The 24,779-nt window shown below is 45.2% G+C and overlaps 1 protein-coding gene across 3 annotated transcripts in view; it reads right to left on the bottom strand.

The window, feature by feature from the left end:
- Positions 1-1,637: 1,637 nt before the first annotated feature.
- The window catches only part of LOC137015101 (zinc finger protein 271-like), a 448,677-nt gene continuing 425,535 nt past the window's right edge, over positions 1,638-24,779 (bottom strand). For 2 of the 3 annotated variants that reach the window (XM_067379813.1, XM_067379821.1), the window contains exons 2-3: positions 9,189-10,608; positions 1,638-2,427 (exon numbers count right to left, since the gene is read on the bottom strand). In XM_067379813.1, the coding sequence (XP_067235914.1) occupies positions 2,343-2,427; positions 9,189-10,603 (1,500 nt within the window). In that variant the 5' untranslated portion in view covers positions 10,604-10,608 and the 3' untranslated portion in view covers positions 1,638-2,342. The remainder of the gene's footprint in view (positions 2,428-9,188; positions 10,609-24,779) is intronic. The other variant, XM_067379804.1, reaches the window with a different exon arrangement.

The raw sequence follows: 24,779 nt of genomic DNA, 5'->3' as shown, positions 1-24,779 counted from the left end.
TTATCAGGTTGAAGTAGGATTTATCTCTCGTTGTCTCTGAGAGAATATGCACCGAAAGCTTGTCGGTTTTACTTTTATTTTCTGTAAAGGCTGGTAAATAATTAACAGGGGATTGAGACGTCTTCATCGGCATAACTCTCGCGCAAAGTTTGCACATTGCTTGTGTGATATAAAGTAGACCCTGACTCGCCCTTCTGGTTTAAAATGGAAAAAATTCCTATATTGCGACTTGACATTTTTCTTTATCACCAATTGCCAAATGATGGACAACAGTTCACATTTCCGCATTTAATAAAATTAAGTAAATATTAAATAGCCTACATGAGTAAATAGAAAGTGAAAAGCGAAACATGTAAATTAATGATCAAGTAAATTAATACAAGAAGGCTTGAAAGACGTAGGTTTATCCATCATGCAACACGAACTGGAGGTAAGCAACATTTTGCTAAATTGCAGCTAGTTTGATATCTACAGAACTTAAAGATCTCCCTCTTTTCGATTTCTTTCTTGCTGCATTGAAGATTGGTTTAATTTCTTTTTTTCGCGCAGTGAGGGAAAAAAAACAGAGTTTAGGCCAGTCGGTTTGTAGCTCTGCTTCAACTGTGTGATATCCTCACGAGGGGTGACCAAAATTTCTGACATGCCAGAAATTCATCCGACCATGCGATTGCCAGTCGGGAGAGGTTTATAGCCACTAGTTTCCCCATGTACACTGCACGATCACTGCACGACAAACGACACACGACAAAGCAGAAAATCGGCCCGACTCAAAAAAGAGTCGCATGAGTCAGAATCCGGCTCAAAATCGGACGAAAATCGCACAGTGTATGCTCGCCTTTAACAAAGACATCTCTAGTGTTAATTTTGAAAACGGCTTATCTTGAAAAACAAAAGACAATTTGATGTTTGTCGTAGGAGAAGTCACACTGCAGGATTGTGCACCAAATCTTCTGACACTGCCAGTATTTCGTCGGAGGTAAAATTTGTTCGCAATGGTCATTAACCGGCTGTCTGTCAACATGTCAAACTAGCGATCAAAGACTACAGATTTTAGGCTAGGATTATAGGAATCTTTTAGGATTTGCTAAATTTGTCTCAGATGACCAAATCGTGGCCAAAATCGCACAGTGTGAATCAGCCTTTAGATGAACAGAGGTCAGTCTGCTGAATTTATACCTTGATTAACTGAATGCTCTCCACCTGTGCTAATTAGGTTAATTATCTTAACTTCCCGAACTTTGTTAATAAAACATAATTTTGTAAAAACTGCGTGTTGTGTAAAGTTCATAGTAATTGTTCTGACTTCATGAAGCCTCATGGTGTGAATGAACATCAAACTGACCAGAACAAACTCTTTGATATGTATATATGATATTGGATATGTTGTATTTGTTATACCCCTCAACCTCCAATTAATCAAATACACATCTCTATAATCCTTAACTGCATCAAAAGATTTGGTCTTACCTTGGATGGTTTCAAGGTGGAGTCCACACCAGCTCAGTCAGGATCCGATGCTCTTGAGGCTTGATGGAAGTAATTAAATTACAAGTATCGATAATAGTTCTATGTAAAAGTAATTTCACTCTGAGACTTGTTTAGAGAGGTTTACGAATCACCAAATACAATGGCTTCGGTTTAATAACAAGATACAGAATAAAATAAAAAAAACACAAAAGCGAGCAAAGTCTTCTGTTGTACAACTTCCAATATAGTCTGATCACATCCTTTTTCCTGACATAAAACATCTCCTTGTTTGTCAAAGTATAAGATACATAGGTCATCTACGGGCTACACCCGTTCAACGACTTTTAACACATTTTACTAACTCGAACTTTATGACCTTCACACTGGCACCCACTAACGATTCTAGTTCGGCAAATAAGGAATACAGTTTGTTTAGCTTGCATTAAAAAACACACATATTCTTTAGCTTGCGGTAAAAACATACATCTTGGTTAGTACCAGTTCTCCTTAATACTTGTATTTGTATTGTCTTTACTTCTTGTTTCAGCAACTGAAACACACATTGTGGTTAGCTTGGTTATTACTAGTTCCTCTTAAGGCTTCTTGCTCAGCAACTGAAACGTACATTGTGGTTAGCTTGCCTCAACACTTCTAGATATGAAAGATAAAAACATACATCTTGGCTAGTTTGCATTTTTGACCTTTTTGGCCTTTACACACAATATTCAGACTCAACCGGCGCTGAAGCTTTTTTAGTCAAAGCTTCAACCTCGTTTGTAATCTGTTCCAGGTCACACATAAAAGTATTCAACATACATGATTGTTTAATAAGCATAATCAACTTCAAATTAATTCTTTGCTGCTGTCTTAGTAATTTAAACATCTCTTTGGCCTTCGGATCCATCTTCATTCCTCCCACTTTCGTTAGAGCCGTCTCCACGACAGATATCAAGGGTGAAACTGTTAATAATGTAGGCAGACAAGAATTTCATTCAATGACAGTCATGTGTGTGTGAAATATGATTATACAAAAATATAAATGAAAACATGGAAAGCTCCAAAAACAATTATAACTTCATGACATTCAGAACTAAAATGATTCCTGCCACAAGCAGTATATGCATAGAATAAAAATGGACAATAACAACGAGTTTAATCAATCATTACTTGAAGTAAATACAAAATATATAATAATAAAAATAAGTAAAAGTGAGAATGAATGAGACAAATCTCTCTTTTTACTGTCTTATAAGAGAGCCAGACTGTCTCAAGAGAAGAAGAGAAGCAAAGTGTCCGGTTTCTTAATTATGTGAAAGAATATCTTGTATTTCCATGGAAAAGCAGAAGTGGAAGAGAAACTAGATGTTCAAATAAAAAATGACGAAGAACAAGTTTAAAAATATACATTCAGGCTCATGGCCTCTTCTTCAGCTCCTTCAAAGGTTTTTTCCAGTGTGAATTTTCTGTCGCTCTTTCATTTCATCATCTTTAGTAAAGGACTTCCTGCTCTTAAACACACACCACTGTGTCTTTTCTGCTGTAATGTTATTTTTTACACTTTTGTCTTCTGTTTTTCTTTTCTTGTTCATGTCCATCAGATCTAAAAGAAACATTAAATCATGTGAGATTTCAAATGAGAGACAAACGTGAAATGAAAAGTGAAGCTCAAAGATCATGATGAGTTCAATAGTCATTTTAATCTCATCAAATCTGCTCGACAACTGCTGTGTCACGATTATGATCAATTTTAATGTCATAAAGATGATTTGTGTTATAAATCACTAGTTTGGTCATGAAACTCTAGATGGCGCAGGCTTGTAATCTGTAAAATATCACTGTGGCGAGGGGGGGCGTGGTTCAGCGAGGTCTGCGACGGGAGAGAGGATCGGGAGATCTTTGGTGAGTGAGCGAGTTAAATGTAAATCACGAACACCTGTTTCTCATTTCAGTAATTGGCGCGGAGACAGGTTAAAACGCCGCGAGAAGCAGGAGTCGGTGAGAGAGAGGGGAACTGCTGACTGAGCCGCTGGTGCACGACAAACTGGAGTGAAGCCCATTGTGGATTGTATATGCCGTGACTGGAGTGAAGCCCTTTGTGGATTATTTTGTTTTGCTGTTGTGCCTTGCACAGTTTTTGTTGGACATTTCTAAATTTGAAATAAAAGCTCAGTCAGCAGTTGAACGCCGACCCTGTCCCCTTCCTTCCTAGAGTTAAGAACATTATTTGTACTACACTGGTGCCGAAACCCAGGAAGGAAGCTGGGTGGCCGCTGCCATGCAATCTTCGTCCTCCCCATCGACGTTTGCGGAAGTCATCGCGTCCCTCGTGGTCCTGCATCAAGAGCAACATCAGGCCCTGCTGGACCTGCGCACTGACCAAGAACGCCGCTTTCAAGCCATCGTGCAGGCCCAGCAGGAGGACCGCGAGAGGTTCCGGAGCTGGATTGACCGGGAGGTTCACCACGAGACCATCGGGCAGCTGGCTGTGCCTACCCACCTGCCAATGAACAAAATGGGGCCATCTGACGACCCAGAAGCCTTCCTTGATTTGTTCGAGCGGTCAGCCGAGGCAAGTGGCTGGCCGCGGGACCAATGGTCCATGAGGCTGGTCCCCCTCCTCTCGGGGGAATCGCAGGTGGCGGCGCAGCAGCTGCCAGCAGAGAACCTCCTGGTCTTTGACGATCTTCGGCGGGCCATCGTCCAGCGGGTCAGCCGGACCCCACAGCAACATCGTCAACGTTTCCGCTCCCTGGACCTGGGCGAGTCCGGCCGGCCCTTCGTGTTGGCCCAACAGCTCCGGGACTCGTGCCGCAAATGGCTACTGGCTGAGGGAAGCGACGTGGACCGGGTTATCGATCGCATGGTACTGGAGCAGTTTATCACTCGGCTCCCCAAGAAAACCGCCGAGTGGGTCCAGTGCCACCGCCCCACGTCGCTGGACTCAGCCATCGAACTGGCGGAGGACCACATGGTGGTGTGCCAAGGGGTCGGCGAACCCCTACCATCTGCCTCTCTCTCTCCTTCTTTTAATTCCCCCTCTCTCTCTAAACCTGTCCCTCTACCCAGGTCTCGTCCGCCCGGCCCGCCACGTGTTCCGCCCCGGGGGTGGGGTGGAACTGAACAGGGACCGTATTATGGACCAAGAGCCCCACCCAGGGGGGCGGGACTCCCTGCTGCCGGGCCGGACTCCGCTCCTGCTTCTCCCCTCTCTCCGCGTCAACCATTTAACCCGCTCCCTGCCACAAGAGCGGCGGGCAGGTCTGGGTCGGCCTGCTGGCGTTGCGGGGACCTGGAGCACTTTGTGGACAGGTGTCCAGTGATGGAGGTTGGGACGTTGATCCGGGTCCCGGACGATCCGCAGGCTGCCCCCGGTCAAGCTGGCGAGTACCAAATACCTGTGAGTGTCAAGGGGGGTACTTATCAGGCTTTGGTGGACTCAGGATGTAACCAAACCTCGGTGCATCAAAGCCTGATTTCGTCCGGGGCATTGGATGCAGGCCGCTTGGTTAAGGTGAGGTGTGTGAACGGGGATGTGGTGAGATATCCGTTAGTGCCCGTCATTATTCAATTTAGGGGTCAAAAGCATAGTGTGGAGGTGGCAGTTAACCCGCACCTCCGGCATCCGATAATTTTGGGTACTAATTGGCCTGCATTTAATAAATTATTGGGGTGTTTATGCTCGGATGCCTCTTGGGGGAAGAAATCGCGGGATAAGGAGGTGCGAGTGCAGGCGGGAGAGACTGATCAGGGACCAGTGAGTTCAACTTCAGGGGAACAGAGCGAAATTGGAAGACTTATTCTTTCGGATCGCGATGACTTTCCCCTGGAGCAGTCTCACGATGAGACGCTAAAAAACGCGTTTGAAAAGGTCAGCACCATCGACGGTCAGCCTCTCCAGCCTGGGCGTCCACTTTCTTATCCGTATTTTGCGATCATAAAAGATAGGTTGTATCGAGTGACCCAAGACACTCAGACAAAAGAAGATACGACCCAATTATTAGTTCCAAGGAGCCGCAGGGAAATGCTTTTCCACACGGCGCATTCTAATCCGATGGCTGGGCATCTAGGACAAACGGCAACACTAAATCGTCTCATGACCCGATTCTTTTAGCCGGGCATTCACGAGAATGTGCGCAGGTGGTGCGCGTCTTGTCGGGAATGTCAGTTGGTTAACCCACCGGCCACCCCAAAAGCGCCGTTGCGCCCCCTCCCATTAATGCAGGTCCCCTTCGAAAGAATTGGTATGGACCTCATCGGGCCATTAGAGCGATCAGCAAGAGGGCATCGCTTTGCATTAGTCATTGTGGATTATGCAACGCGATATCCTGAAGCGGTGCCACTCCGCAACATTTCCGCTAAGAGTGTTGCGGATGCACTGTTTAGTTTAATCTCCCGAGTGGGGATTCCGAAAGAAATCCTCACTGATCAGGGCACGGCGTTTATGTCACGCACGTTACGCGAACTTTACGAATTGTTGGGCATTAAATCCGTGCGTACCAGCGTCTTTCACCCACAAACGGACGGGCTGGTCGAACGGTTTAATCGCACGCTTAAATCCATGATTCGTAAATTCGTTCAAGAGGACGCCAAAAATTGGGATAAGTGGTTGGAACCTCTGTTATTTGCAGTGCGAGAGGTCCCGCAAGCCTCCACGGGGTTTTCCCCCTTCGAGCTTCTCTTTGGATGCCAGCCCTGTGGGGTATTAGACGTCCTAAGAGAGACTTGGGAGGACGGACCATCTCAGGCTAAAAATGAAATTCAGTATGTGCTGGACTTGAGAGCAAAACTCCACACGTTGGGGCGGCTGTCTATGGAGAATTTGTTACAAGCCCAGCACAGACAAAGCCAGCTGTATGACCAGCTGTAGGAACTAGCTTACGCAAATTTTCACCGGGAGATAAAGTACTTGTATTGCTTCCCACTTCAAGCTCCAAATTACTTGCAAAGTGGCAAGGACCATTTATGGTGACACGGCAAGTCGGTGAGCTCGATTATGAGGTTGTGCGTTCCGATAGGAGAGGAGCACGTCAGATTTACCACCTCAATCTCCTTAAAAAATGGAATGAGGCGGAATCAGTGATGCTGGTGACGGTGATTAGCGGAGAGGATGATCTCGGGCCAGAGGCGAATGTCAAAAAACAATCCCTCGCTCTGGCCCCGGGGGGAGATCACCTCTCGCCCTCACAGCTCACTGATGTATCCAAGTTACAAGCAGAATTTGCAGACGTGTTTTCTCCCCTACCGGGCCGTACAAACCTCATTCAGCACCACATCGAGACAGAGCCGGGCGTGGTGATTCGCAGCCGGCCGTATAGATTGTCTGAACACAAGAAAAATGTAGTTCAGGCAGAATTAGAGGCTATGCTTGAAATGGGAGTAATAGAAGAGTCCAGCAGTAACTGGGCGAGCCCGATAGTTTTGGTTCCCAAAACGGACGGCTCAGTTCGGTTCTGCGTGGACTACCGCAAGGTGAACGCAGTGTCGAAATTCGATGCGTATCCAATGCCTCGGGTGGACGAGTTGCTTGACCGGCTAGGTACGGCTCGATTTTATTCGACACTGGACTTAACAAAAGGGTATTGGCAGATCCCCTTGTCGCCATTATCCAAAGAAAAGACAGCTTTCACGACGCCGTTTGGATTACACCAATTCGTCACCCTTCCGTTCGGGCTGTTCGGGGCACTGGCTACCTTTCAGCGTCTCATGGATAAAATTTTGCGGCCCCATGGTGCATATGCTGCTGCCTATCTGGACGATATTATTATCTTCAGTAATGACTGGCAGCGGCATATGCAGCATTTGAGGGCCGTCCTGAGATCGCTGAGGGGAGCCGGGCTCACGGCCAACCCGAAGAAGTGTGCGATTGGGCGCGTGGAAGTAAGGTATCTGGGCTTCCACTTGGGGCATGGACAGGTGCGTCCCCAAATTGATAAGACGGCAGCGATTGCGACCTGTCCGTGTCCCAAGACCAAAAAGGAGGTTAGACAGTTCCTCGGGCTGGCGGGATATTATAGGAGGTTTGTTCCTAATTATTCGGCCCTCACCAGCTCGTTGACTGATCTAACTAAAAAGGATGCGCCAGATACGGTCCAGTGGACGGAGCTGTGCCAGCAGGCCTTCACCCAGGTGAAGGCTGCTCTATGTGGCGGGCCATTGCTTCATTCTCCTGATTTTTCTCTCCCTTTTCTGTTGCAGACTGACGCGTCGGACAGAGGGCTGGGTGCTGTCCTGTCCCAGGAGATAGAGGGAGAGGAACGGCCGGTGCTGTACATTAGCCGTAAGCTCTCAAAGAGGGAAGCTAAGTACAGCACCGTTGAGAAAGAGTGTTTGGCTATTAGGTGGGCCGTCCTCACCCTCCGCTATTATCTCCTGGGACGGGAATTCACTCTCTGTTCGGACCACGCTCCCCTGCAGTGGCTCCACCGCATGAAGGATACCAATGCGCGGATCACTCGTTGGTATCTGGCATTACAGCCTTTTAAGTTCAAGGTGGTCCACAGGCCGGGTGTTCAGATGGCTGTGGCCGATTTCCTCTCCAGAAATGGGGGGGGGGCTGCAGACCGGACGGCTCCCCGGCCTGAGTCGGGCGGTGGGGGTATGTGGCGAGGGGGGCGTGGTTCAGCGAGGTCTGCGGCGGGAGAGAGGATCGGGAGATCTTTGGTGAGTGAGCGAGTTAAATGTAAATCACGAACACCTGTTTCTCATTTCAGTAATTGGCGCGGAGACAGGTTAAAACGCCGCGAGAAGCAGGAGTCGGTGAGAGAGAGGGGAACTGCTGACTGAGCCGCTGGTGCACGACAAACTGGAGTGAAGCCCATTGTGGATTGTACATGCCGTGACCAGGAGTGAAGCCCTTTGTGGATTGTATATGCCGTGACTGGAGTGAAGCCCTTTGTGGATTATTTTGTTTTGCTGTTGTGCCTTGCACAGTTTTTGTTGGACATTTCTAAATTTCAAATAAAAGCTCAGTCAGCAGTTGAACGCCGACCCTGTCCCCTTCCTTCCTAGAGTTAAGAACATTATTTGTACTACAATCACATAATTTCCTACACGACTCAAGCTGATTGGCCAATGCTGCTTCTGCAGCCAATGAGATGCTTGCTCAATATTTAAATAGTTTCAGGGCTGCGTCTGAAAACTGGAAAATGCTGCCATCAGAGGACACATTTCAAGATAGGAAGGCATCAAGGCACGTCCAAATCCATTGTTAGCTTTACTTATCATCTCTTTTCCAATTTTGATGTCATTTCTAGCGAGGAATTACTACTGCATCAATTAAAGGGGCTCTATGTAAGAATGATGGCTAGTGGTTAAAATGGGTACTGCAGTTCATATTTAAAATATTGTTCGCCCTGCCCCCTCCACCTCAGACTGGACGCTCTCGCGGGTTGCCAGTTTGAAGACACGCACCGGGAGTGACTTTGGAAGGTGAGGTGACTTACACACTGTAAAATAATTAGTTGATTTAAGGATTTATGATGAGTTGATATCATGTTTTAATATGGTCATGTTCATAGAGATTTTTAGATGGATGCTGAGGCTTATGTTACTAAATATATAACAGTAAAATTAATAACAATAAAAAATCCTCATCCACAACCTGGATAATTCAACAGCAGACACAAAGCAACAGCACCAACTATAGGTGGAGAGGAGAGATTTGGCAGTGGCTAACTCTAAACCGAAGAGACATTGATCAGTACAAAAAATAAACTGCTTACCCTGATTTCAGACTGTGGTGATGTGGTTTCTGCACTGTATGGATCTTCATGTGTATCTTCAGGTGACTTTTAATAGAGAAACTCTTTCCACACTGATCACACGTGTGTGGCTTCTCTCCAATGTGGATCCTCTCATGTGTTTTCAGACATGATGACCGACTGAATCTATTGTCACAGTGTGAACACTTGTAAGGTTTTTCTCCAGTGTGGATCCTCTCATGTGTTTTTAAATGTCCTGAATCACTAAATCTCTTGTCACAGTATAAACACTTGTAAGGTTTCTCTCCAGTGTGGATCCTCTCATGTGATTTTAGATGTGATGACTGATTGAATCTCTTGTCACAGTGTGAACACTTGTAAGGTTTCTCTCCAGTGTGGATCCTCTCATGTGATTTCAGATGTGATGACTGATTGAATCTCTTGTCACAGTGTGAACACATGTAAGGTTTTTCTCCAGTGTGGATCCTCTCGTGTGTTTTTAAATGTCCTGAATCACTGAATCTCTTGTCACAGTGTGAACACTTGTAAGGTTTTTCTCCAGTGTGAATCTTCATGTGCATCTTCAGGTATTCTTTAGTAGTGAAACTCTTTCCACACTGATCACACGTGTGCGGCTTCTCTCCAGTGTGGATCCTCTCATGTGTTTTCAGATTTGATGACTGACTGAATGTCTTGTCACAGTGTGAACACTTGTAAGGTTTTTCTCCAGTGTGGATCTTCATGTGTATCTTCAGGTTACTTTTACAAGAGAAACTCTTTCCACACTGATCACATGTGTGCGGCTTCTCTCCAGTGTGGATCCTCTCATGTGTTTTCAGATTTGATGACGTATTGAATCTCTTGTCACAGTGTGAACACTTGTAAGGTTTTTCTCCAGTGTGAATTCTCTGGTGCAGTTTTAAACTGTTTGCTGTAGTAAACATCTTCTCACACTCAAAGCACATGTACTCTCTCACACCAGTGTGAGTTTTCTGATGTGCATTTAAAATTTTCAGCAGTGAAAAACTCTTTCCACACACAGAGCATGAATGTGGCTTCTCCTTCGTATGAATTTTCAGGTGGTTCTTCAGAGCTGATTCCCCATGAAATGTTTTGCCACATTGATGACATGTGAACGGTCTCACTCCGGTGTGGATCCTCTTGTGTTCTTTAAGGTGTGATGGTACTGTGAAACTCTTCCCACATTGATCACATGTGAATGGCTTCTCTCCAGTGTGGATCCTCAAGTGACGTTTAAGATTTTGTTTGGTTGTGAAACTCTTTCCACACTGAGTGCAGGTTGTAGATTTCTTGGCTCTTCTTTTCTTTAAAAATGTCTTTTTAGTCTTTGAGCGACTCAAAGGTTTTTCTCCTGGTTTGTCATGATGTTCCTCCTCCACTTCACTCAGTACTTTACTCTCCTTGCTCTCTTCCATCAGGACTGAAATGAAAGAAACAAAAGTGTCATTTAATTTTCAGTATATCAAAACAAAATCATTCAAAGCAATAAATATTAAGTGAGAGTTCATAAAATTGAGACTTGCTGTGATAGACAACTACTTTAAACTATTCCAATCATTTAGAATTTATCTTTATAAATGAACTGCATATTAGGCATGTGACGGTATCAAATTTTCATGTTACAATAATTGCTTAAGCTTTTATCACGGTATACGGTATTATCACGGTATTGAAACAAGTTGCAAAAAAAGTGTTGTCATACTAAAACAGGTTTAAGAACTCTTTCTTATAACAAAAAGAACTCTGTATATTTAAATACTATAATGAAATACACAAAAATAAATTTAAATGTTTCAAACAGATTAAAATGCAAAAGAATTATAAAAAACAACAGGTAACACTTTACAATAAGGTCTCATTATTTAACATTAATTAATGTATTAACTAAGATTAAGAATGAGCAATAGCAACATTTGTTACAGAAAGCATTATCTTCTCTTAGTTAAAAAAATACAACTGATCATTGTTAGTTTTAGCTCAGGTTCATAATGAGTTAACATGTTAACTAATGAAGCCTTATGTCACTAAGTTTTACTGAACAATAACAAATTATCAGAACATTTTCAATCACTAGGGCAGATTGTAGTCCAGATTAAAATATAAAAATGTTTAGGTTTATGAAAAATAATTAACCTATTAAGTCTTTCAGTGTTAAGTATTTGGTGCTGTGATGAACATCATTGTGAATACAAAAAAACAAAAAACGATTGACTGTTTGAAGCATATTAAAAACTTCACTAGCACAGCTGCTTTGTTTCCAGAGTTTCCGGGGTAACCGCTGCATTTTTGCTGTTCCATCTGCTGTCAGAAAGTGAATGTTTACTTTCATTCAGTGCGTCTCTTCTCTCATGCACGTTGGGCTTGTTTACATCCGAGTATGCATCTTTTGACGCAGCATACAGCGGTGTTGTGCATTTTATACAGTTGATGGTGAAAGTATTCTTAAAACGAATTATAAAATTTCAATAATTCATAATAAATAATTATACACAGTATTTTAAAAGTGCCCACAATAACAATATTGTGCATATTCATTATCGTAATATAGCATATTACCGAATATCGGCACGTCTAATGTCCCTGAAACTTTCCATGAATAAAGTACATTAATCTTCCAATTGTAAGGAACCCCCTGGCAGCCCAACAACGTGGATGAAGGTATAATGCATGTATGTCTTTTCAGTGCTCCTGTGAAGCTCTTTATTTAGTTTCAATTTAAATATTGCTCCAATAGCTCCACACTTAATCTGACTCTTTAGTGGAACACTGGACGCACCACAGAATCAGGCCCAAATAAAGAGAAATACCAGCAGTGCCTTTTCTCCAGTGTTTACTGTAGGCAAAAAATGGGACAGTGTTACACAAATCATCTCTTCTGGTTTCACAATCTCTCTTCAGAGTGCTTCCCGCAAACTCATATTACAATGTATTTTCTTTACAGTATCTTAAATTGTTCTATTAAAGGTGCCCTAGAATTAAAAAATTGAATTTATATTGGCATAGTTAAATAACAAGAGTTCAGTACATGGAAAAGACATACAGTGAGTTTCAAACTCCATTGTTTCCTCCTTCTTATATAAATCTCATTTGTTTAAAAGACCTCCGGAAAACAGGCGAATCTCAACATAACACCGACTGTTACGTAACAGTCGGGGTGTACGCCCCAATATTTGCATATGCCAGCCCATGATTGAGGCATTACACAAGGGCAGGACGTCTGGATGTGCACTGCTGAATAATCAGACTAGGTAAGCAAGCAAGGAAAACAGCGAAAAATGGCAGATGGAGCAACAATAACTGACATGATCCATGATAACATGATATTTTTAGTTATATTTGTGAATTGTCTTTCTAAATGTTTCGTTAGCATGTTGCTAATGTACTGTTAAATGTGGTTAAAGTTACCATCGTTTCTTACTGTATTCACGGAGACAAGAGCCGGCGTTATTTTCATTTTTAAACACTTGTCTGTATAATTCATAAACACAACTTCATTCTTTATCAATCTCTCCAACAGTGTAGTGTTAGCCGTTAGCCACAGAGCATAGCCTCAAACTCATTCAATATTAAATGTAAACACCCAAATAAATACAATACTCACATAATTCGACGCATGCATTCAGTATGCATGACGAACACTTTGTAAAGATCCATTTTGAGGGTTATATTAGCTGTGTAAACTTTGTTTATGCTGTGATAGAGTCGAGAGCTCGGGAGGGGCGGAGAGCGCGCGATTTAAAGGGGCCGCAGGGCAGGCCGTCGGCAGGGCAAGGCGCTTAGTTGGCGCCGGCAGGGCAAGGCAATTAGTTGGCGCCGGCAGGGCAAGGTGCTTAGTTGGCGCCGGCAGGGCAAGGCGATTAGTTGGCGCCAGCAGGGCAAGGTGCTTAGTTGGCGCCGGCAGGGAAAGGTGCTTAGTTGGCGCCGGCAGGGAAAGGCGCTTAGTTGGCGCCGGCAGGGAAAGGCGCTTAGTTGGCGCCGGCAAGGCAAGGTACTTGGGAAAATGAAGAACAACCTCTAGAGTGGTCTCCAGGTCTTGAAGGATGGAGGAAGCCCTTCTCCTCCTTTTCCTCTTCTTATGAGGCGGTGGCTCTGTGCCTACCTCATCTGTAGGCACCGAAGTGGACCCACAGGCTGGAACAGACTCTGAAACGGACTCCCTGGCTGGAGTGGGCTCTGGAGTGGATTCACTGGCTGGAGCGGGCTCTGGAGTGGACTCACTGGCTGGAGCAGGCTCTGGAGTGGACTCACTGGCTGGAGCGGACTCACTGACTGGAGCGGGCTCTGGAGTGGACTCACTGGCTGGAGCGGACTCACTGGCTGGAGCGGGCTCTGGAGCGGACTCACTGGCTGGAGCGGACTCACTGGCTGGAGCGGGCTCTGGAGTGGACTCACTGGCTGGAGCGGGCTCTGGAGTGGACTCACTGGCTGGAGCGGACTCACTGACTGGGGCGGGCTCTGGAGTGGACTCACTGGCTGGAGTGGACTCACTGGCTGGAACGGATTCACTGGCTGGAGCGGGCTCTGGAGCGGACTCACTGGCTGGAGCGGACTCACTGGCTGGAGTGGGCTCTGGAGTGGACTCACTGGCTGGAGCAGACTCACTGGCTGGAGCGGACTCACTGGCTGGAGCGGACTCACTGGCTGGAGTGGGCTCTGGAGCGGACTCACTGGCTGGAGCGGACTCACTGGCTGGAGCGGACTCACTGACTGGAGCGGGCTCTGGAGCGGACTCACTGGCTGGAGCGGACTCACTGGCTGGAGCGGGCTCTGGAGTGGACTCACTGGCTGGAGCGGACTCACTGGCTGGAGCGGGGTCTGGAGTGGACTCACTGGCTGGAGCGGACTCACTGGCTGGAGCGGGCTCTGGAGTGGACTCACTGGCTGGAGCGGACTCACTGACTGGAGCGGGCTCTGGAGTGGACTCACTGGCTGGAGCGGGCTCTGGAGTGGACTCACTGACTGGAGCGGACTCACTGACTGGAGCAGGCTCTGGAGTGGACTCACTGGCTGGAGCGGACTCACTGACTGGAGCGGACTCACTGACTGGAGCGGACTCACTGGCTGGAGCGGGCTCTGGAGTGGACTCACTGGCTGGAGCGGGCTCTGGAAAAGCCTTGAAGGATGAAGGAAGCCTTCTTCCTCCTCCTCCTCCTCCTTTTACATAGGTGAAGCAGAGGCTTAGCACCCACCTCCTCTGTGGCTTCTGGAACGGATTCACGGGCTAGAGCGGGATCTGGAGTGGACTCACTGGCTGGAGCGGGGTCTGGCTGACCCGGTGTAGCCCACTTACTCCGAAGTTGGAGATAGTGGACGAACCCCCAAAAGTCCAGGTCTCCCAGTCCTTCCATCTCCCACAGAGGTAACGAGTTATCCAGGCCACCATTCAGAAGGTCCATTAAAGCAGCATCATTATATCCCAGCCCCACCGCCAAGGTCCAAAACAATTGGGCAAAACCTCCTACCTCCACCCCCTGTTGTTTCAGGGTCCTCAAATTACTGAGTTGAGCCATCCTCTCCTTTATAGTAGCCGGGGGAGTGATCTGAATTCCCATCCTGCTGGATCTATAAGTGATGGTTTCTTCTGTCACGGGAAATCACAGAGATGAACAGGCAAGATCCATTTGCAGCAATTTAATGGGGTAATCCAAAGAGTAAATCCAGAAGCAGGCAAGGGTCAAAATCCACAGTAACAGTCCGTACACAAAACAAGAAAAACACACAGAAAACCAAAACAGAGAAACCAGGAACATTCATGAAGAAACCATAACAAGGCAGAGACAAACCAGGATATAAATAGACAGACACTAATGAACAAACATAAAACAGCTGTGTGCAATGAGACAGGATAATGAGTCCGGGAGGTGAGTTATGGGTAATGAAGTCCAACAGTGAAACCAAGAGTCCAGGTTGGAGTGCCCTCTAGTGGTTTATTAGGGCACTCCCACTAGTGATCATGACACTAATGTCACATACTATTTAGGATGGATAGTATGCACATTGAAACGCAGGCTGTGTGTACCATGAAAAGGTAATTGTGGGAAATGTAGTCCAGAGTGATGTGTGACTGTGTGTGCCATGAAAAGGTTACAATGGTGAACCAGTGACCTCTGGTGGGGAGTAGCAGGAAATAGCAGGCACAGTATACGTGACAGACCGCTTTGCACTCAAGCCCGCCAGCCCCTTCGCACTCAAGACCGCCAGTATCTACGGATAGGATGGCTGTTTCGCCAGTGTCTACAGAAAGGATGGCCGCCCTGCCAGTGTCAACGGACAAGATGGTCGCTTTGCCAGTGTCTACAGACAAGATGGTAGCTCCAGTGCCAGAGTCATCTCCAAACTCCTCTCCAGAGCCCGAGGCATCTCCAGACTCCGCTCCAGTGTCTGAGTCAGCTCTAGACTTTGTTCCAGTCGTCAAGCCTTTTCCAGACTCCGCCCCAGTGCCCGAATCATCTCCAGACTCTGCTCCAGTGCCCAAGTCGTCTCCAGACTCCAATCCAGTGCCCGAGTCAGCCCCAGTTGCCGAGTCCGCACCAGGGTCCGCACCAGAGTCCGCTCCAGAGCTTGCTCCAACCCATGAATCTGCCCTGCTTCAGACTTCAGTCCTTCTGCCACCACATGGTCCTGGTCCTCCGTCCCATCCCGTTCCTCCTCCGCTTTATAAGCTGCACTCAAACACACACACCGCTGAGTATTGTTTAGCCTGTATCAGACCTCGTCTCTGTGTTACTTGTTCCTTGTTCCTTGCCTTGCCTGTGTTTTTGACCCTGAACTGTTTCCTTGTTGATGATCGTTTGCTGCCTGCCTTGACCTTTGCCTGTGTATTGGACTACACTTTTGCCTTGCCCTCCTGTATATGTTTGCTGGTGTTTGACCTACTGCCTGTACGACTACGCTCATTTTAATAAAAGCTTGCATTTGGATCTACCACCCTGTTGTCTCGATTCCAAACATCACAAGTATCATCATTTCTGTGTGACAAATATACCAATTATAACAGATATATACAAAAGTTTATTATTCAGATAGAAACGCTGATGTTACTGATCAAAATATAATAAATTACCTTCTGAAAGTAACTGGACTTCAAATATCTACTGTAATGATTGCACTGTTAGGCCACTAGGTGGCAACCAATTACTGTTAAAGGGGTGATGAACTGAGAAATCAAATTTTCTTTGAGCTTTTGGCATATAAGAGGTCATCATACTTTAAGAAAATCCTGTAAGTTTTAGAGCTGAAAACTTCCTTGTTAGTCCAATAAAAGCTTTTAATTGACACCAGCCCCGCCCACCGATTCGCACATGACATGCAATAGAATAGGTAGTAACATAGGTAACAAGTAACATAGGCCTATGTCGTGCTAAACCTGATCAAGCTACCAAGCAATATACATGACGTTGAGGATTACAAAATATTGTGCAGTGCCTGGACTCGACAGTAATGCAACAACATGTCAGTTTACTGTGTTAATTCTAATGCCTGATCTGCAGGGCTTGACATTAACTTTTTTGCTCACCAGCCAGTGTGGCTAGTGGTTTTCCAAAGTTACTAGCCACTCAGCATTTTCACTGGCCACAATTTTGATGTTGGTAAATTACATTTTATATGATTAAAGTTGACTTTGTTATGCTTAAATTACTTTATTTTGAGTCATTTTACTTGATTTAGAAGATTTAAAACCCTTTCAAACTTTTAAATGCAGATTGATCACCCAAATCAAGACTACATTGTATATCAGCTGGTATGTACATATAGCCTACATTTATTTAACATCTTTTGTTGTTTGATTAATGCATGGACGTAATGCATGGACGTAACTGACGCATATCCAGTTATTACCCACCTGTTTACGTCCACTTAAGCCATAACCGACTGTATTCACGCAAGATACTCCACACGATGGACATTTAGACATCTGTGTGCACGTGTATTTGACTATTCAGGCGCGAGGAGAACTGATCGCGTACGCGAGAGAGCGCTTTTGTTGTGTGTCATTCAGCGCAATTCCACCTATCCCTCCTTCACTAACTGCACGTAAATAACGAATTGTGTGATTGGATTGTAATTTTGTGCTTCGACGATCATTTGGCTGTAAACTGAAATTATATTCAACCCGCCAAAGTGGCTAGTGGGAGTGGCTGTCTTACCCGCCACAGCTGAAATCTACCCGCATTTGGCGGGTTGGCGGGTGTTAATGTCAAGCCCTGCTGATCTGATATTAATGATTCATGTACAGTCAGATGTTCTTTGGGTTAGTAAATCAAACCCGTAACTAAACGTCAACTTGCGTTGTTTCTCTTAGTAGGATGAAAATAATTATTTAACGGTGATTAAATTACATAAAGAAAGCGATCAAAGTAAGCTCCCTTTGCAATCATTGGAGCAGCGCGCGCTGAAGCTGTCAATCAAACAGCGCGAGTTTATCAGTGACTGATGAGCAAAACTAGTTTTATTCAACAAATCTTTTAGTTATATTGCATTTGCACTGTTAGTGAAGATGAAAGCATTCGTTAGTGTGCAGAAATTGAGTTTCAATGACGAGATCATTGCTTTCATGCGCTCAACATGTCTGTGATCGGCTACAGTGTTCATCACTGCAACCTTTCATGCCACGATCTAAATATAATGGGTAACACTTTACTTGAAGGGGTGTGCATAAGACCGACATGATACCTTCATAATCATGACATGACACATGTCATGAATATGAAGGAGGTTTTATGAATGTTTATGACAACTGTCATTAAGTGTCATTCGCTCAATTATGTCATTTTTAATGCAAAGATGACATTGTTTGAGATGTCCGAGTTATGACAACTTGACATAAACCAATACATCATAACCTGTCAGTGTCTTTGTCATGACAACTTGACATCATTTAGCTTTATGGGTTAACATTACATTAAACTGTCATGTGGTTGGTTTTGACATTGGCTGTCATGAGGCCATTATAATAGTGTCATGAATATGTATCTTGAGCTCAAGTACAGTGGTACAAATTGAACTTGTCATTAAAATGTCATTAAGTGACAATACTCTGACAAATAATTTTATAACAGCGTCATGACTATTTTTCATTTCATGTTTTTTTTTTTTTTTGTTTTTTGTTTTTTGTTTTTTTAAGTTTCCTCAACAGAAAGTCAGATAATAGACAATTTCAAATTTCGTAAAAAAGATGACACTGTTATAAAATAATGGTAACACTTTATTTTAGGGTCTTTTAACTAGTTGCTTATTACTATTAGCATTCATATGGCTAAAATATTGGCTATTTATTAGTACTTATAAAGCACATATTAATGCCTTATTCTGCATGATCTTTTCTACATTCTTAATCCTACCCAATACCTAAACCTAACAATTAACTATAATAAGCAGTAAATTAAGAGTTTATTGAGGGAAAAGTCATAGTTAATCGTTTATATATGTGTTCCCTATACTGAAGTGTTACCAAAATAATGTAATGTATTGTTAACCCATAAAGCTAAGTAGTTTTTTAAGTTTGATAATTATTCTGCTATGTCATGTTTATGACAGGTTATGATGTTTTGCTAATGTCAAGTTGTCATGACTAAGACACTGACAGGTTATAATGTGTTGGTTTATGTCAAGTTGTCGTAACAAAGACATCTCAAACAATGTCATCTTTGCATTAAAAATGACATAATTGAGCGAATGACATTTAATGACAGTTGTCATAAACATGCATAAAACCTCCTTCATATTCATGACACGTGTCATGTCAAGATTATGAAGGTGTCATGTCAGTCTTATGCACACCCCTTCAAGTAAAGTGTTACCATATAATGCCATAGATCTAAATGTAATGCAGCACTTTTCACGATTAGTTAACCTTGAGAGCTGTAATAGTAAACGCACTAAAAGAGAGAATAATACTTGGCTATTTCAAATGGAAAGATGTTAGCCAATCACAGCAGTGGGCGTTTACACTGAAGTCTCACAGCAGAACCGCCCCTTAAAACAGAGTGCTCAAATCAGAGGATAAAGTCAGGGTAGGAAAAATGCCTTTTATTTATAAATTATGACAATTCTGGATGTAAAAAGCATACTAACATTATAAGTGCACCCCAGGAAACATTATAAAAAACACAGTTCATGACCCCTTTAAAATGTCTGAATCACAGAATCATCCAATTAAATCACTGAATCATTCTTTCAGAAACAAGTCTTTATGAATCCAACTTACAAAAATATTGTTTCACCTGTCTGGATCTTACATGTGTTCAAGCATCTTATCTGTGGTAACACTTTACAATAAGGTTCATTTATGAACTAACCATTAGAAATACATTTGTTAATGTACTTGTTAATCCTTGTTAATGTTAATAAAAATACAGCCGTTCATAGTTTGTTCCAGTGGCAAGGCTACAGAAGGGCCAGGGCAGCACTGGCCCACCCAGATTGATGGCTGGCCCACCTAATCAAAGGTATTTATTTCCAGACACTTCTCTCCAAACAAGCAAATGCAAGCAATTTGGAGCGGGTAAGGCCCGGATATAGTTCATTTCCCACGTTCCCTTCCGTCTCGAGCACATATGAGTTGGCAAGTCTTTCTACTCCTTTGCCCACGGAAATACGCGTTTGGCGCATGCACACTGTCACGATCACCTGTGAGAGTACCCTTTAGCCATTAGAGGGCACTCCGTCCCGGGCTGTCATTTCCACCTGTCTCATGGACTACATTCCCCATATACACTTCCCGGACTAATCACCACTCATCATTGCACCCAGCTGTTGTGTATTTGGTCATTAGTGTCTGTCTATTTATACCTGCTTTGTCTCTGCCTTTGTTATGGTGTCTGTATTCATGTTGCCTGAGTCTCTGTTTTGGTTTGCTTTGTGTTTTGTTCCTGTTATTCCTGTTATTATTTTGTTTGGACTGTCTACCTGGATTTTTTGACTATTGACTGGTTTATGGATTACGTTTCTGGATTTCCCCAATAAATACCTGCAATTGGACCTACCCTGTTTGTCTTTGTGTGTGCCGTGACAGAAGACACCATCATTTTAGGATCCAGCAGGATGGGGATTTGGATCACTCCTCCAGCCACGGTGAGGGAGCGGATGGCTCTTGTTCGGGCGGTGCTGGCTCTGCGACAGGAGGGGAGAGAGATAGGGTGTTTTGCCCAGTTTTTCTGGACATTTTCAAGAGGGCTGCGGTATAATGATGAGGCATTAAAAGGGTTTTTTAATGGATGCCTTGATGACCCTCTGCCCCAGTGTGAGTTGGAGGGGCTCCAGACCCTGGATTTTTGGGGTTTTACCCATTATCTCTCCCGCAGAAACCGTGGGCCAACTCATGCTCAGCCAGAGGCCGCTCTTGCCCGTGAGTTCGCTCCAGAGTCTACAGAGGAGGTGGGCACAGGTTCAGTGCTGCACTCACGTAAGAGGAGGAAGAGGAGGAGGAAGGCTTCAGTCATCCCTCAAGGCCTGGAGGCCTTCCCGGAGTCCGCTCCAGTCAGTGAGTCCACTACAGAGCCCGCTCCAGTTACTGAGCCCGCTCCAGCCGGTGAGTCCACTCTAGAGCCCGCTCCAGTCAGTGAGTCCACTCTAGAGCCCGCTCCAGTCAGTGAGTCCACTCCAGAGCCCGCTCCAGTCAGTGAGTCCACTCCAGAGCCCGCTCCAGTCAGTGAGTCCACTCCAGAGCCCGCTCCAGTCAGTGAGTCCACTCCAGAGCCCGCTCCAGTCAGTGAGTCCACTCCAGAGCCCGCTCCAGTCAGTGAGTCCACTCCGGAGCCCGCTCCAGTCAGTGAGTCCACTCCGGAGCCCGCTCCAGTCAGGGAATCCACTCCGGAGCCCGCTCGAGCCAGTGAGTCCGCTCCAGCCAGTGAGTCCACTCCAGAGCCCGCTCCAGCCAGTGGGTCCACTCCAGAGCCCGCTCCAGTCAGTGAGTCCTCTCCAGAGCCCGCTCCAGTCAGTGAGTCCTCTCCAGAGCCCGCTCCAGTCAGTGAGTCCACTCCAGAGCCCGCTCCAGCCAGCGGGTCCACTCCAGAGCCCGCTCCAGCCAGTGAGTCCACTCCGGAGCCCGCTCCAGCCAGTGAGTCCACTCCAGAGCCCGCTCCAGCCAGTGAGTCCACTCCGGAGCCCGCTCCAGTCAGGGAATCCACTCCGGAGCCCGCTCCAGCCAGTGAGCCCGCTCCAGCCAGAGAGCCCGCTCCAGCCAGTGAGCCCGCTCCAGCCAGAGAGCCCGCTCCAGCCAGTGAGCCCGCTCCAGAGCCCGCTCCAGCCAGTGAGTCCGCTCCAGAGCCCGCTCCAGCCAGTGAGTCCGCTCCAGAGCCCGCTCCAGCCAGTGAGTCTATTTTGGGTGAGCCACCGCCTCACCCTCATAAGCGGAGGAGAAGGAGGAAAAGGGCTTCCTCCATTCTACAAGGCCTGGAGACCACTCTAGAGGTTGTTCGTGGGTTCTCCAATCGCCTTGCCCTGCCGGCGCCAACGAAGCGCCTTGCCCTGCCGGCGCCAACGAAGCTCCTTGCCCTGCCGGCGCCAACGAAGCGCCTTGCCCTGCCGGCGCCGCCGCCCAGATCTTCTATCCTGCCGCCGTCATCCAATCCTTTTGCCCTGCCGCCGCTGCCCAGGCCGTCTGAACCACTGGAATCTGCCTGGTCAGTTCCTCCGGCACCACCCTGGCAATCAGCCAGGACTCCAGACCCGCTGGAACCAGACTGGTCAGTTCCTCCAGCGCCACCCTGGCACTCAGCCAGGATTCCAGACCCGCTGGAACCAGCCTGGTCAGTTCCTCCAGCACCACCCTGGCTTTCAGCCAGGACTCCAGAACCGCTGGAACCAGCCTGGTCAGTTCCTCCAGCACCGCCCTGGCTATCTGTTGGGCACCCTGGATCTGGCCTGCCATCCCTCCCCCTGATCCTCCTCCTGTCCACCTCCCTCCTGAGTTTTTTGTGTTTTTGTTTTGTTTGTCTGGTGGAGCGTCTGGTAGCCGCTCCTTTGAGGGGGGGTAATGTCACGATCACCTGTGAGAGTGCCCTTTAGCCATTAGAGGGCACTCCGTCCCGGGCTGTCATTTCCACCTGTCTCATGGACTACATTCCCCATATACACTTCCCGGACTAATCACCACTCATCATTGCACCCAGCTGTTGTGTATTTGGTCATTAGTTTCTGTCTATTTATACCTGCTTTGTCTCTGCCTTTGTTATGGTGTCTGCATTCATGTTGCCTGAGTCTCTGTTTTGGTTTGCTTTGTGTTTTGTTCCTGTTATTCCTGTTATTATTTTGTTTGGACTGTCTACCTGGATTTTTTGGCTATTGACTGGTTTATGGATTACGTTTCTGGATTTCCCCAATAAATACCTGCAATTGGACCTACCCTGTTTGTCTTTGTGTGTGCCGTGACAGACACACGCACCGTCCATGGTCATAAAAATCGGGCTGCGCAGAGAGTCAAAGCTATTCCACAGTCTAGTTGGCTAAACGTTTCTTGCTTGCGCCGACTGGAAACACATGAGAAACATCATGAGACAGTACTGAACACTGAACGGCCCATGTGGATTTGGATAAAACAGTTAATCGATTTGATGCCGTGCCCGAACGCCGTTTATCCCTTCACAGTGGCATATAGTGGACGGGCATGCAGGGCTATTAAATAATTTTTGTTATTATCATGCTACTTTTATTATTAAATTAATATTGCAATTCATTTGCATTATCATTATCATAGCGCATCACTGCATATCAAATTCTTGGTCAACACTCTGGATAAACGATACGTGATCCCCTCACGTAATTATTTTTCAAAGGTGGCACTACCTGCGATGTACAGAAAACGCAGAGGGGAAATAGAGCGTGATCTTGCCAATATAAAGTACTTTGCAACTACAACGGATCTGTGGTCAAGCAGGACAATGGATCCGTACATGAGTTTGACAATTCATTACATCGATGAGGATTTTGCAATGCAGAGTCGATGCTTGCAAACATCTTTTTTCCCGCAAGATCACACGGGAGAGTCAATTGCCCAGGGCCTGAGGGAGGCGATGGCCTCTTGGAGCTTGCAGGAGGATCGGCTTGTCTGCATTACAACAGACAACGGAGCTAATGTGGTGAAGGCAGCTTCTCTAAATAATTGGACTAGGCTTCAGTGCTTTGGCCACAGACTCCATCTAGCAATAGGTGAGTAAAAGTTATATTAAAAAAATATTTAAAGAATTGTATATTAAGTAAAAAAATATATAAAAGAAAAATATTACAATAATTGTATATTAATTAAATATATATATTAGAGGTGGGCATAGATTAATTTTTTTAATCTAGATTAATCTAGATTAATTCCAAAATTAATCTAGATTAATCTAGATTAAAATGGCTCATTTGAATTCTGCCGAAAACATTCGGAATATGTGAGATACCCAAATTGTCCCTGCGTCCCAATGTCTGTACTATCCATCCTAAATAGTATGTGAGATTAAAATAAGTGTGTCCCAAAGCATAGTATGTTGAAAAGAGTATGCCAAAAGTCCCCGGATGGTCTACTATTTCCGGTAGATTTCGAAGTGTGGATCTGTGCACACTATAGAGGCTAATATTGCCCACAACCCATTGCGTTGTACAAGGATTCAGTTCAGAACTACAAACACGAGTAAAAAGTGTTAAAAACTACAAAACGTGGCAAATATGCACGATCGACGCTGAGAGGTTGTTTGAGTGACTAATAATCAGTTCAAACTGATAGAAAATATTTATTTAATGTTATATGTGTTATTTTTCATCTGCAAATACCAATGTGGACTTTTATAAAGATCTGATTGGCCATTAACTTTTAAATGCATCATTATGCATTAATATGAGGAGAGTTCTCCACATGAAAGACTCGCGACTGCAGAACAACGTGCTGCATTTCTCTCTGATACGGTAGGAAATTAGCTAAATGAAATGTGGAGGATGTAAGATGATTGACAGGCCAGTTTACGGTAACAGGATGCGACAGAGAGAAAAGACGCGATTGTATGACGTGATAGTATGTCCCAAAGCTTGTCAACTCTTTTGCTACACACTCAAAAGTAAGTACTTTTCACAGAAAGAGTGCATACTTTTAGGGCGTAGTATAAGTAGGCGAATTGGGACGCAGCAAATGACTAAAAGTAATCCGTAATTTTGTCCGACAAAGCAGATAGGAGTTAGAAGATTAACCTCGGTGGAGTTAAACTTTTGTATATTATATTTTGTATATTGACATCTTTCCGCGTTTGAAACAACATTGATTCTCATGTTCATTCATGTTTATTTGATGCTATAAATGGACTCGTAGTAAGAGATGATCGGTTTACGAGCCTCTTGAGCTGAGGCGCTACAGCAATCTGTCACGACCATGGTCACGACACATTAAAGAAAACGGGTTTTATTGTTTGAATTTCTTAAAAAACTACACAGTATTAAAGCTGGGACTTTGTTAAATATCATAAGTTACCTGCTCTGTCTTGTCTGTCGACGTGTTGTCAGTGTCCTCTTTGCTCCGTGATGCATTTATCACTGTGTGTAGCATGACAGCGCCACGGCTTGTCGGACAAAGCAACAGTAACTAAGGGGGGCGGGTCTTTGCGAAGGGTCAGTTCGGTT

The sequence above is a fragment of the Chanodichthys erythropterus genome, chromosome 3 (genome assembly GCF_024489055.1).
Source record: "Chanodichthys erythropterus isolate Z2021 chromosome 3, ASM2448905v1, whole genome shotgun sequence".
NCBI lineage: Eukaryota > Metazoa > Chordata > Actinopteri > Cypriniformes > Xenocyprididae > Chanodichthys > Chanodichthys erythropterus.
Note: the sequence above shows the minus strand (reverse complement) of the source record. Positions and strands in the feature narration are given on the sequence as shown.